Source organism: Tympanuchus pallidicinctus, unplaced genomic scaffold, assembly GCF_026119805.1.
Source record: "Tympanuchus pallidicinctus isolate F22 unplaced genomic scaffold, pur_lepc_1.0 scaffold1, whole genome shotgun sequence".
Classification (NCBI taxonomy): domain Eukaryota; kingdom Metazoa; phylum Chordata; class Aves; order Galliformes; family Phasianidae; genus Tympanuchus; species Tympanuchus pallidicinctus.
This window is the reverse complement of record NW_026294618.1, coordinates 10746877-10760457: the sequence shown is the minus strand read 5'-3', so window position 1 is coordinate 10760457 and position 13581 is coordinate 10746877. Positions and strand designations below refer to the sequence as shown.

Sequence of the window (13581 nt, the reverse complement as noted above, 5' to 3'; positions counted from 1 at the left end):
AGGGACATCACTATACCACCAGTATAGAAACAAAACTGGAACCTATTAGACACAAAACCCTAGCAAGTATATCATGGATGTGCCTTGTGAATTCACTGGATTGTACCCACAAACTCAGGGATAGATGACACTTAACCATTGGGTTAACATAGGAGAAATAATCAGTAAACACAGAGTAAATGGTCTGTCAAGCTTGTGCTTTGCCTTTCCTTTTATTCCCTTATTGAAGAACAAGATGCACATTTCAGTGTCATTCATTGAGCACAGCAGTAAGCTGTAAGTAAGCAGGGGTAAAGTAAGATTCCTTCAGCATTTTAGCTGTCTCCATAGGAAAACAGTCTTGAGGCACTTCATATGTTGTTCATCAGGAAGTCTACACATCTTTTATTGTCCTTTCTAGCAAAAAATCTATTAGCTACATATCAACTTCACAAGAAATTGTAAGATTGACAAGGTTTACAAACATGAGCTCTAAGTTACAGCACAAACTGGTTTAACAAGGCCACTGCACAGGTATTACAACAGAGCTACAAATCAATTATTCATTGTTTTTCTTCACAAGGTACAAACAGATTCATGAAATAGTATCTTGCTCAAGGTGGCTTTCACAGAAATCCCCTGTAGTAGAATTCTATTTAATAAAGTTAAAAAGAAAACTGCATTTTATACCCATTGTTGTAGATTTAGCCCTAAGCAATAATGATTCATGCCAAGCAATAGCTTTCCTTACAACAGGAAAATACAGTACTGAATCTGAGCAGTTTTCATGGCTCTGTTCAGATGCAGAGGGGAAAAAAAAAAAAAAAACACGACATTTTTGCCTCTACAAAAAAAAAAAAAAAAAAAAAGGTAGTCTAGTAGGAACTCCTAATATAATCCTAATATAAGGAAGAACCCTCAACACTTTGTAGATAGAGTTTAGTAATAGTTGTCATGATATTACATCAAGTCTCCACTAAAAGCTTATTTTCCTCTAGTGTGGCTGTTTACTCTGCATAGCAGAATTACTGGTGCAATCTGTGACTGATTCTTCCCCCCACTCCAAGGAAAGCAACAACTTGACATTGCAGAGCCATAGCCCTCCACAGCTCACAGATTTTCTGTCAGTTCCTCTACAGGATCAAATATGGTCATGCCCACCTTGCTTCAGAAAGGCTTACTGATATTAAGCTCCCTGCTTAATTCATCTTAAGTCTTTAAAAAGAGCAACCACCCACCCCAAATGACTGACTTGATGCCTGCTGCTACCATCATCCCTCTGCTCTGGAACAGATGTTTACAACTGCAGTATGACTAGAAGAGTTTCAGAAATGTTTGCTGGTAAGACTAGGTAAGATGCAAGTCACACACAAAAAACACAACTTCAAAGCTCTAGAGAAACACAAGAGAGGAACAGACTGAAGTTTACTAAGAGATTACATCAATGTTTATTTAGCTGACCCTTTTCCTCATAGGCAATGAGAATGTGTTTTCCTGGCAGATATTTTTAAGATGCCCTTCCTTGCAAGTCCAAGCAGACTACTGGCCTAACAGCCCTGGTTAGGGGCCATTTAACTGCAATTTTGTGGAACTAAGCAGTCCTTGGATATTTCCTCAGAAATCTGTGCGTTCACCTACAGGGAAGAGAGAAATGCCTCACGTTAAAACCGCAGTACACTTGGTATATCAGTAATGTGATCTGGGAGCAATACCAACCTTTTCTGACCATTTTTTCCTTTCTAATAAGCACTGCTCCAGATGACACTTGTCCCTGTCGATGTGGTTCTGCACTGCGGTCTAGTGAGACATTTCAGGTGTTAATATTCTGTATAGCACACACCAGGAAGAGTCTGTCAATTGACAGAACTCCAACCAGCGTGCAGTGAGCTGCTGAGCAATCTCCAGGAACAACTTGAGGAATACCAGTTTTCTTACCAAGGCGATGTGTCCCAGGATTGCATCTCCTCTGACAAATCACATCTGAAGGCAGTGGTGTAGTGCTGCAGATCACAACACTGCAGTGGAAATATAACTACACGAAAAAAAATATTGCAGCATGTACAGGGAGTCTAGTAAAAATTGGATATGCATAACTCCAAATGAAATTAAGTGAATGCTATTGTATGGCTAGGCTAGTCTTTATGTACTACTCCTAAGGTTATGCCTTGAAGGCAGATAACAGCCCCCATCAGTATCTGGCTAACTGAGCTCCTAGCTCCTCTACAGCACTTGTTGCATGATCTGCTCTACGCATTGGGATTGCCAACATGACAAAAAAAGAGATTTCTCACCTGCATTTGTAATAGAGTTGTGCCTTGTACAAAGGTGAACACTGTCACTTCAAATCTCTTGAAGTGCTGAGGAAATTTTACTCTATGGCTGACATTAACTTCATGAGAGACTGTTCTGTAAGTGTCCTCACTATTTTCACACCTTTTGGAAAAAAAATAAAAATAAAAGAAAGCAAACATAATCCAAGCCTTCATTTCAGTAAATTCCTTCCACAAGCTATGGATGTGAAGTGACAGAGAACTTGTTTTCCTCAGGGCATAGCAGTATGGACAGAGCCCCTCCCATTCAAGGTTCCTGCCTTTGGCCATGGTAATAGTTGCTTCTTAGATGTTCATTAGTGATAGCTAGAAGCACCTGGTGCTTTTGACACCAAAAGCCATAGCTGTTGTGCAGGCACCTTCACGTACTTCAACAGATACAGAGTTAGGACACAGCGAACCTTCTTAGGCAACTTCTAACCTGTTCCCCATTCCTTCTAGTTAAGGGTAGGGGCCTTGGGCTGAACAGTCATCAGCCATGAGAGGGGTGCTCTTCTTACCCATTTATGAGGATTGGCCATTGTGGAAGACTGTCTTGGCTTTGAGAATTGGTAGCCCAACAGTCTTCCAAGTTCAGTTCCAGTCTTGGGTCTGCAGGCTGGAGCAGTTCAACTTCAAAGTACAGTGCCTCCCTCAGATATTTTACCACAGGATATTCCAGCTCCTGATAGGGCTCAGAATAGGATTTCTCTAGAAGAAATGTTAGAGTTTCCTTTTTACAGGGTAAATATTCACCAATTTCGAGTCACTCAGTTTTTTCATCATCATTCATTCTGATACAGTACCAGAACTGGGAGAGTATTTAAGTGTCAGCAAATAGGGCTGTGATAGCAGAAAATAAGAACTAAGTGAAGAAAGAGATCTGAGGATCCAGAGGAGGAAGTGACAATTCCTTCCATGAAATCCACTGCAATGAGATGTTTGTTCAAAACAACTTCTAGAAAAACACTGAAAAATCAGAGCAGAGCCATTCCAAACCAAACAGGTTTGGTTTGGATGGTGATAGTTTTGTTCAGGCTTCAGTTGCCTCCTCTGCCAGGAGATTACCATGTTGTAGCAGCATTATCAAAGAATCACAGAATGCCCTGAGTTGAAAAAGACCCACAGTGGTCATTTAACTTCAACCCCCCTGCTATTCACAGGGTCGCCAACCAGCAGCCCAGGCTGCCCAGGGCCACATCCAGCCTGGCCTTGAATGCCTCCAGGGATGGGGCATCCACAACCTCCTGTGGCAACCTGCTCCAGTGTGTCACCACCCACTGTGTGAAAAGCTTCCTCCTAGAAACTGCATCAATGCAGCTTCTTTCTTTGGCACACACTGGTCACAATAATCATAAACTAATTCCTCTGCTTAGCCACACTTTAAGGGCTGATACAGAGAGATACCAACCACTACACAAGATAACATGACTACCCCAGCAGAAAACCCACATCTTGGTTGCACATTGTATGATCCACTGTAGATTCCTGGCCATTTGTTACATCCTGAAGGCAAAACCTATGAAGCCTTCAAAAAGTCTTTCACTTTGCCCTAGGAGTTACTCAAAAGCCTGGACATGGTCTTGAGCAACTGCCTCTGAGTCACCCCGTTCCCCATTGGAGGCAGAGTTGAACAAGAAGACAATCAGCAGCTTTTCCAACCCTATCCTTGATAAAAAGCCTGATCAGAAAAAGTTACCTTTAAAAAGCTTCAGTGAGAGATCTAAAGAGCCAAAACCTGGCTTAATATTTGATGGAAGGTTCTTCTTATTTTCATACTTGACATCAGCTGAGTGCTTGATTGTGTAAACACATACAAACTTTAATCTGAAGGAAAACATTCTGGATTAGATTTTAGAAATGAAAACCACCTTTGACATTCTCCTTCTAGGGAACAGTACTTACTGGTATACTGGTATATCATTTCCAGGTCTGAAATAGAGTACATCATTTTCATATGTTATAGATGTGCTGTTGAACTGAAACATACATACAGTTGATTCTGTCAGCAGAATTTGTACTTAGCATTCGCAGAATTAAGTTGCATTAGATGCAACTGGAATTTTAACATTAGATCTTTTGTTCTTTTCTCCCTATATGTAAATTAAGTCAGTCTAGGCATTCATTAGTGACTACTAATCAGCTTCTACAAGGAAGCTGAGTGTATATTGACAACATAAGCTCACATTCAAATCTGTTACAGTCAACAGTGTCAAACTAAGTTCTGTTTCAGAGAGCATTTCTGGCTCTAAAAGTTGTTTTAACTAAAAAATTCTACCTAACTATTGCATTCTCAGAACTGGAGTGTAGGTATACTGCTTTTCAGAAGTGACCACTTGTCAGCTGCAACCTTCTTGCAGCTTCTGAATCTCTGCCATTTCTAGTGCTGAACCCATCCCAACAGGAAGTAAATATTACTAAGCCCTTACCTTTCTACTTGTTCCACATGTATTCACATTGAATTTAAAGGTTGCAGACTTCTTTGTCACTAGACTGGGTTTACACTGTTTGTCTCTTAAGACAAGCAGGCTGGTGTCCAGATCTGCAAGTCTTACTAATTTTATTGCAGTAATTACCACAGTGCCATTGGGAAGGCACTCTGAAAGAGAAAAATACATTTTTCAGTACAAATGAGGTTACAAAATGAAGGAGCTGGAAGGCTACAATGAAGTTCTTTATGGACTGCTAGCAAGGCTTTTGGCAGCTCATGAGAGCAAACATCTGAGCAAGACTTTAATTGTCTTTAATTTTAATTTTTCTTTAGCATCTTTACTGTGTGCAATACATGGAATAGTGGTGATTTCACACATTTATTCTTAGAAAGCTTCCTTTCACCAAAAGATTTTTCTAACCAATATATTTCAGCACAGTCAATCCAGATGAGTATGTTTCTCAATGAACAGTTTATAAGCTGACCACCCCCCTCAAGGCCCATCATCATAACAAAAAAAAAAAAAAAAAAAAAAAAAAAAGCCCCAAACAAGCCCAAACCCTTCTGACAAATGGTTTTGCTTTGGAAGTGAGAGAGCAAGAAGATTTTGACTCCTTTACAAAATCCAGACCCAACAGGATAGTCTCTTCACACTGTAATTCCACTTGTCTTGTAGCATATTTCTTGGCATAAGATTTGACAAGCAGATAAGGTGTCACAGAAGCATAAATACTATAAGCCTTTAAAACTGCGTAGGTTTGTGATTATTTATGCAACTCAACGAATAGCATTTAGGAGCTAAACCCAGTGCATTAGAGGTAATGCTCTTACGAATTAGCTCCGAAGGTGGAAATCTGCAGGAAATCAAGAAGTCCTTCTTATTAGCCAAGGTGATGCCATCCTTCAAGGTTAAGTGAAGTGAAGCCATTACTCCAGAAATATGGATATCCTAGGGATGATACAGATTAAACAAGAGAATGAAGATCCACTACTTTTCTAGAAATACTCAGGCAGCAGATTATCACAAGCCAAAGGTAATGATCCTTGACCAAAACCACATCCACAGGAGTTTTTATTTTAATCCAGAGACAGACACAAAGAGCTTTTTCAGTAGTTTTACAATGCAACTTAAATATCATCGCCTGTACAATTTCCATTAAAATGTTGTTCAGCCTTTAAGTGGCTGTAAAGTGCTTTTCTTAACTGTAAAGCATTCTTCCAGAGTAGAAAATGCTCTCCATTAATTATTCGAAGCCTATCCCAAATGGATGCTTTATTTTTACCTACAGGGACATAGTGTATCATATAAATATCTCATAGATGATAGAGCATGTATTTTAATTGATGCAGACTAGTACCCTTACCTTATAGTCCACAAGGGAGGAAAGAAAAGGGACAGAGACAAACAAGTGAGTGCCATTGTCATTCAGGCTATAGTAGTCTTTCTGAGCAACCTCTGGCATCAGGTGCTGATCTGAGATGAAGGGCAGCCAGTTTTGGTCCACATTCCCACGGGTGATAATGAGATGGAAGTCATCCTCATCACAGTATCCCCTTGCACTGGGTAGTACTGTAATACAGTTAAGAGTCAGCCAACATGCTTGCTACTGGCAGAGTTCAAAAGTGCTATTTAGCACTGACAGCATCACTGGATGAATGCAGCACAGTTAACAGCTGAGTTCATCAGGCTAGTTGCAGCCAGATAAAGAAGTTTTGCTCAGATTCCACTAGCTTACCAGCATCTTTAACAGCAGACACTGTTATAACAGGGACAGCAAATGTGTCATTTGTTGGAAGGATGATGAACTTCAGGGTGACATTCAGTGTGTATTCTCTTGTGTCATCAGTTACATACTAGGAAAATCATATTTAGAAGAAACAGTGAGTGATACAATTTCTACACCATGGTAAACTGCAGTGCATACTTTCGTACACACCTCTTTCTTAATGCCTGGTGCATCAAATGACACTTGTATTACATAAATTTTGCTTCCATTAGCATATCGAATTTCATATGTTAAATATCCATGCTGAATAGCTTCAGGTACAGTTACAGTTGTCCCCTCAATGGTCAAGTTCACAAGCTCCACATCCAGGAGAAACATTCCCACTGTAACATTCATTAGCCTTGCACTCAGATTGGAGTCTGAAAATGCATAAGCCAACATTATTTTCTTATCAGTACCAAAACCTTCAGTAAACAATGTTAAGCTACTTACTGTTAGTTACAGCAAGTTCTGCTTGTTCAAACGGTGTTTCTATCTCCTTGATGATGGTATACTTGGTTAGTCCCCATTTGTTATCCTCCCACTGGTGTTCCAAGAACAGGTTGATGGAGTATTTTGCCCCATGCTTTCCACTGCTTACGGAAGTCTGCAATTTCATAATGAACACCCTTCAGTAGAATATGACTCTACATTACAATCAAAGTCATACCATAGCATTACAGACTCTGCTAGAATTATAGCTCCAAATAGTTGTCCTCCTCTGCTCTGTGAGGCCACTTCTATGCTTGGAAGTTTGGGGAAAAACAAACAAACAAACAATCAACATCTGTGAGGAGCTGACCCTCTTATGTGGTGCTTCCTATATCACTATTACAGCCAGTAGTTCTCTAAAGTCTGGATTCACAGGATACTCAAGAGACTACCTTCTGAAGTCATCCCCCACATGTTGCCTCCAAAGAAGCAGGAGACTGTTTAATCAGGGAAATAGCTCCTCCTTCAACTTCTCTAAAGCTCAGTTGTTATAGCATTTGCCCAGGACTCAGTTCACTTCAAGAGCTACTAGATTTAGAGCTACATTCTCAAGGCATCCCAATACCACATGATCTTGTAAACAAATCATGTGCTCTCATTCTCTTCAGTGCCTTTTTTTTTTTTTCTCCGGTAAAATATGATAAGTGCTACATGTTTTATATGATAAGAGCTACATGTTTTATAGCTTTGGAATGTAACATCAGAGAAGCCAAAGCTCTATGTTAACATGAGGTAGGAGACAGATCAATATTCCCTTATAGATTTGTGTCCATCTTTGCTTGTTATTAAGAGTCTTCACAATGCAACGCACACAAGAGCTATTTGTACCTTTGATTTCCCTTTTTCCTCCTTTCCTTACTTCTTCCCTTCCCTTATCACTTGGAAGGAACAGAATGAACAATTACTCCTGCCCAGGAATACAGGATGCATCAGTATTCTATCACTATTTGAATTCTATATATCACCATCCTGTGACCACCACAAAAATAAAAACCCTAAAAAGAGACAAAACAAAAACAAAACCCACAAAAATGACTCAACAGAAAATCTACTTTGTCTGCCATCCAACATGACTAACCTTGTAAAAGCCACCTTCTGCACCTATAGGTATCTTCACTGTAATTGTATTTAAGTCATTAGACAACACATATTTCCTGGAGGCCATTTCTTCAGCAGAGAGTTTGTGTAGATTCACACCAGCTTCAACAAGCACATCCTTAAAGCCAGTTGCTCCAGCACAGAGTGCTTGAAAATATTTTGGAACAGTCCAGATGATTGTTTTGTTAATGTAGTTCACACCATCTTAGGGACAAGATAAGAAAACTGTCAGGTCATTACTGTAGTTGCAAGCCAGACTCCATATATTTAAGCAGTAGGGTAAGGTACCACATTTCTCACCTACAGGACATGCCATAGCAGTATCCACCATCAGGATCATCCACTGCTGTTTGTAAAATGTACTTGATCTCACTGCAGAAAAGGTAATTCCCTGAGCCTGCAGAAGGAGATCTCATTAGACCTGTACAGTCTAACAACTTCCTAGGTTGAAGGCAGTGTACCAACCTTGACCAGTTGAATTTGTGCAGTGCTATATGGCACTCGCAGCAGAATTCTGGTTTCTGTGGTGTTGAGTCCATAGCCAGCCCTCCAAGCATCACTTACAAGCAGAGCTCTTTTTTCTTCTGGTTGATGAAATACTATCTGCCATACTGAGGCTTCCCCTGCTTTTGCCTACCCAGAGAAATTCATTAACAGTTTGAACAAGCTCTTTAAAGTGAGTTATTTACTACAGTGGATGATTTATTGTATTCAGCTGCCCAGCAGTTCTGCTGCCTTATTCTAAGTGCTGGTCATGTGATAGCCCTTAAGCTTTGCATTGCTCATCCTCTTACACGAAGAAAGCTTTCTGTATCAGGAGTAACAAACAAAAAAACAAACAAACAAAAAAACAAAACAAAACCCAGGCATCCCTTCTGGTTTGAAGATGATGTGGCAGAACATTGGCAGCACTGCTGTGCTCAAATTATAGGGACTAAGAAAGAAAAAAGCCTATCTGCAGCTCATTCCTGGGCCACGAAGTCTTAGAGATTTTGTTGCACAACTTCTTGTTAGGGAAAATGACTTTTAAGCTGAGAACCTTGCCTCCATTTCTTCCTTGGAGATTAGGCCTGCAGCTTTCTGTATTTCTAATATGGAATACTTCTTTCCTAAAAACCAGTTGGTAAAGGAGCTCTTCCTACTGAAGTATTCGTTTGAAAAGGACAATTTATACTGTGTGGACATTGAACGATGATAGTGTTAGAAGTAGCACTAGCTTTTACTTGCAAGAAAAAACCTGCTTTTTACCTCCTGATAAGAAAGAATCCAATCCTCAGGTTCATTCAAGACAATATCCTTCTCAGTTTGGGGAACATCTCTCCAGATAGAAACCTGAATAGAAAAAGGTGCTGTAAGTATTGGTGGCCCTTTTTCCTTGTCTCTTGATTTCAGCTTATCTATTATCTAGTTTTAGTGTTTTCACTTCTATTTAAAGCCAGAAAATTTTGGAGAGAACAGCAGGAGTCAAGAGAGTTCTTCCCTCAAGAGTTCTCCCCAGCAAACTTAGTAGGTATACGCTTTGTTTCTGATACTCATTCCTATCATTTGATCTGCTTCCAAATGCAGCATCTTCTAATATTCACCCCCTCACCTCAAGGTATTTTACCATAAGAAACTTCTAATGCTTACCTCCATGTAGTTGGTTTCACATACTAACTCTCTTGGACTCCATGGGCCACAAGGACAACTTGCACTTTTCAGATGAGTTGTAGCATTTTTCATATCAGAAGTATGGGACACTTTAATCTGTATAGTTACTGTAAACACATCTTTCTGCATGGACACAGGAAACACATGTTAAACTGATTTTCCCAAGCAGGACATTAGCTCTTCTTGTGACCTAACTCAGGAAATCCACCCATCAACCTTTCCACAGAAGTACAACTCCATTGCTGAGATTGTTTACTACTTGGTTAACTATATACTTTGTACACATGGAGGCGTATAACTACACAGCCACACAAATACAATGGGGAGGAGCTTCATGAAGCTTTTATATAGCTTCAGAGCTTGAGAGGAGAAAACACATCCTGAGATGTACCTGATCTTGTGTTTTACAGCATAGCAACAGTGGGCATGGAACACACGCAGAGAAAGTTTTGAGATTAACCATTATGCCATCTCAGACACAAAACACTACAGCAGAGCAGAACAACAGCCAGATGGATTCCCTGTTTTTATCCAGGAAAAGGCAGTTGTCCTTCAAGGACATGTGATGTGCTTCTTCCTATGCTCATCTGTGCTACTATGTAGTACATTTGGACGTCAATACCAAGGCTTATTTTCAAACCTCTGGACAGATTTGAGGGGAATTAAATAATTTTCTGCTAGTCGATGTTCAACACATAACAACCCCTCAGTAAACACCTACTAATAATTTCTTCATCTTCCACCTAGAGGTTATACACAACAGCACTGCATCTTGGTTTGACTTACCTCCAAGTGAGAATGACAACTTAGCGCTGAAGCACGAAATACAATGCTATTCCTGCTGCTGTAAGTTATTGTGTAGCCACACTGAGATGCCAGGGCCTCGTCTAGCTCCCAGGTTATACCAGATCGATCTATGAGCAATTAGTTGGGATCAGCATTAATTAGTACAACCCCTTCCGTGTAGGCTCATAGAAACCTACCCTTGCCCCTAGGGTTCAGCTGTCTTAGATCATCTATGGCTTGACTACATACCACATGCTAAGAGGTAAGAGAGAATTGCAGATAAAATTCTGCAAGGAATTATACGAAAAGGGAAGTAGGACAAGATTACAAACAGACTAGGACAGGAAACACTGGTAGCTGAAGGGCCAAAAATAATAAATGACCAACATGGCAGGATGTGAAATCCTAATCGGAGAGAAAGCCTGGGTAAATACAGAACAGACAGATCAGTGTCACAGTTGTCATGGATTGACGATGATAGTTTGCAGTATCAGGGTGCTGCTCCAGGGTTGGCACAGCTCCATGTTTCTCTCTAATGCCTGCTTAGCCAATGGAGACTCTTTGGGAATCTTAACCAGGACAACAAAACACACTAATGCTTAGATCAAATCTCTCAGTCTACAGAACTATCAAGTAATTATTTTTGGCTAAAATATGATATTTTCAAGCTGTACATACCTCAGTGCAGAGTCTGTTTACATATGGGTGAAGATGCTTAAGCACAGAAACATACAGTAAGAAGGATTTGACATAAGTGTAATGTTCTTGAAAAACAGATGCTGTGTAATTGACTGCACCTAGTCAGACAACTAACTAGCATTGAAAGCTAACACAAACTTTGCCTTAATGTCTATTGTTCTCAAGTTATCTCACTCTGACCTTCTAGTACAACCTGTGGCATTTCTCACTTGAAAGTATCACTTGTTGATTACTAAGCCAGAGAAGGCCCAGCTAGTTTCCCTGCTTCATTAAGAATTTATACCCGTCTACAGGGTCCATGAGCTGTAAGCAAGAAAGTGGATGACTGTCAGTGCAAAACCAGTAACACAGCACCAGCTAAAGCTACTGCATTTTGTGAATAGGGTATGTGGTAACTAAAGAAAGTCTGTGTACCAGAAACAATATCCATCAGCATCAACATGCCAACAGCTACCATATTTTCCCTACAGAGAGCATTTCAATTTCGGTTCAGAGGCAGTCATGATTAGCTTTGATACTAAGTAATAACTTAACAAGGCTATAATTTACACAAAAATAAAGGTAGCTTTAAAAACAACAAGAAATAACCTACTTCCACAACTCCATTAGCTTAATACAATCCTGCAAATTCTAGTAGGAAGAACTCAAATGATTTTGAAGACTTCACCATTTACAATTCCCCCCTCTAATTTCTTTTGTGTCAACTTACCAACAGCAGAAAAAGATAAATATTTATCCTTAAAGTGTTCCATACTCAGGGTTAAATGCAAAAAGTTCTTCAAGCACTCTGAAGTCATGAGTCCTATAGTGAAGGCATTGAAAGACAGAAATACAGAATTAAAGATAAAAAATAGAAACCCTCTACTTCCCACACAGTTTTATACCAGGAATTATATCTCTGTATCTTCTAACAAGAGATATTAGATTTAAAAACAAAGCACAAAAACAAGAACAAACAAACAAAAATAAGTGAAGAAATCACCAGCCAGTATTTCCAACACAGCCATGAACATGTATTCCAATAGTAATTGTGACTGGTGAGCTGACACTGCTACTTTGAGCAGCCAGTGATGGAAACAGGATTCTACAATAGGGTCAAGAGAGCAAAGTTTGCTGCTCTAAACTGAACTTTTAAACTGGAATAGAATAAAAAAAGAGAGACAAGAAATTCTCCAATCTATTAATGATTAAAAAAAAAAAAAAATTAATGATGAAAAAAAAAAATCTATTAGTCTATTAATCATTTCTATAAATGAAAAAATGATCATAGAAATCTTTAGGTAAATGCTGCTCACAGCAGTGTTACCTGATGCCACTTGGGTCCATGTTGTAGAGATGAGTAATCCTATTAATAATATCCTGCACAAAAAAAACCAAACAACAACAGAAAACAACAAAGAAAAACAAGGATTAGCAGAATTTACAAGTTTTCGTGCACAGAAACTTAAGCCTGGGTGTTGGAATTACAAGCCTAGATACTACAAAATAAGATTGCCTTGGTTACTATTGGAAAGTTAGGTGTAACACAGAAGAAGCTCAGAGCACTGATGCCTTAAGAAAAACAGTTAACGCTTAACTACCATGAAATTCCCACCTCAGCACCAGACCCAATTTCATTGTGCCCTTGCTTTGCTTCAGTATCTTTAATTCTAATAGTCACAAGAAAATACAAATTTCTACCATCAGCTTTCCATAAAATTAAAAGATTCTTGCCTATGCCATCTTAAGAGGAAAGGCTGCCCTCTTTATAGTGGTGAAAACAATTTTCAGCTGTTTGTCCTCCTAATTACAAACCTATATCCCATGTCACCTGCTCTTTTGTTTTGTTGATTAGATCTATTTCTATCCAGGTTTCTTTGGCTCCAGAATAGCTGCAGGTTTCTGCGTGGTGGTGGAGGAGGTAAGAAGTGCTGTTCTGGTAGGATATGGTAATTTATTGTTTCTGAGTTGCTTCATTTTCACTTTGTTTTTCCTGTGGAGAAGCTTTTATGGCCTTTCCTGGAGAACTGGGGTTACATCTGAACTAAAGTGTAGTTTCAAGGCAGTAGATGTAATAAAGAAGGAAGGGACTCTTGACTGTTGAAGTCATTGGTTGCAAATAGTGTTGTAGGTACTATATAGCAGAATCTGATGGATATCTCAAACCAAAACACAGAATGGTTTAGACCTGAAGATAATCTATTTTCAACTGTTCTGCAGTGGGCAAGGGATACCCCCTATTGGATCTTGTTAGTCAAAGCCCTACCCAACCTGGCCTTGAACATCTCCAGGGATGGGCATCCACAGCTTTTCTGGGCAGCCTGTGCCAGGGCTGAGTGCCCTCTGAGTAAAGAATTTCTTCTGAACTATCAGACTTGGTGGCCTGTAGCAC

At 39.6% G+C, this 13581-nt stretch overlaps 1 protein-coding gene across 3 annotated transcripts; it reads right to left on the bottom strand.

Annotated features, from left to right (window-relative positions):
• Positions 1-1403: 1403 nt before the first annotated feature.
• LOC128091933 (zona pellucida sperm-binding protein 2-like) lies at positions 1404-12922 on the bottom strand. Of its 3 annotated transcripts, XM_052705395.1 has the most exons (22): positions 12805-12922; positions 12517-12569; positions 11920-12012; positions 10512-10639; positions 9705-9848; positions 9324-9407; positions 8541-8708; positions 8376-8472; positions 8056-8279; positions 6939-7092; positions 6657-6865; positions 6456-6573; positions 6084-6289; positions 5551-5668; positions 4718-4887; positions 4194-4267; positions 3988-4115; positions 2810-2999; positions 2271-2412; positions 1915-2011; positions 1696-1776; positions 1404-1613 (listed from the first exon to the last, which is right to left on the bottom strand). In XM_052705395.1, the coding sequence occupies exons 1-22, from the start codon at positions 12825-12827 to the stop codon at positions 1594-1596; spliced, it is 2721 nt and encodes a 906-aa protein (XP_052561355.1). In that variant the 5' UTR covers positions 12828-12922; the 3' UTR covers positions 1404-1593. The 3 variants fall into 3 exon arrangements, with proteins under 3 accessions (XP_052561355.1, XP_052561415.1, XP_052561479.1); XM_052705455.1 differs by lacking the exon at positions 8541-8708; XM_052705519.1 differs by lacking the exon at positions 1404-1613 and having other exon boundaries at positions 1712-1776; positions 1915-1959.
• Positions 12923-13581: the final 659 nt, after the last annotated feature.

Excerpts from the sequence above, each read along its gene's own strand:
- LOC128091933 (XM_052705395.1), bottom strand. The coding sequence starts at position 12,827 with ATGAAATTGGGTCTGGTGCTGAG. Across the intron at positions 10,640-11,919 it reads TTTATCTTTTTCTGCTGTTG|ATCGATCTGGTATAACCTGG; the intron begins GTAAGTTGACAC and ends AATTGCTCATAG. Across the intron at positions 4,268-4,717 it reads CATGTGGAACAAGTAGAAAG|TTCAACAGCACATCTATAAC; the intron begins GTAAGGGCTTAG and ends TGTATGTTTCAG.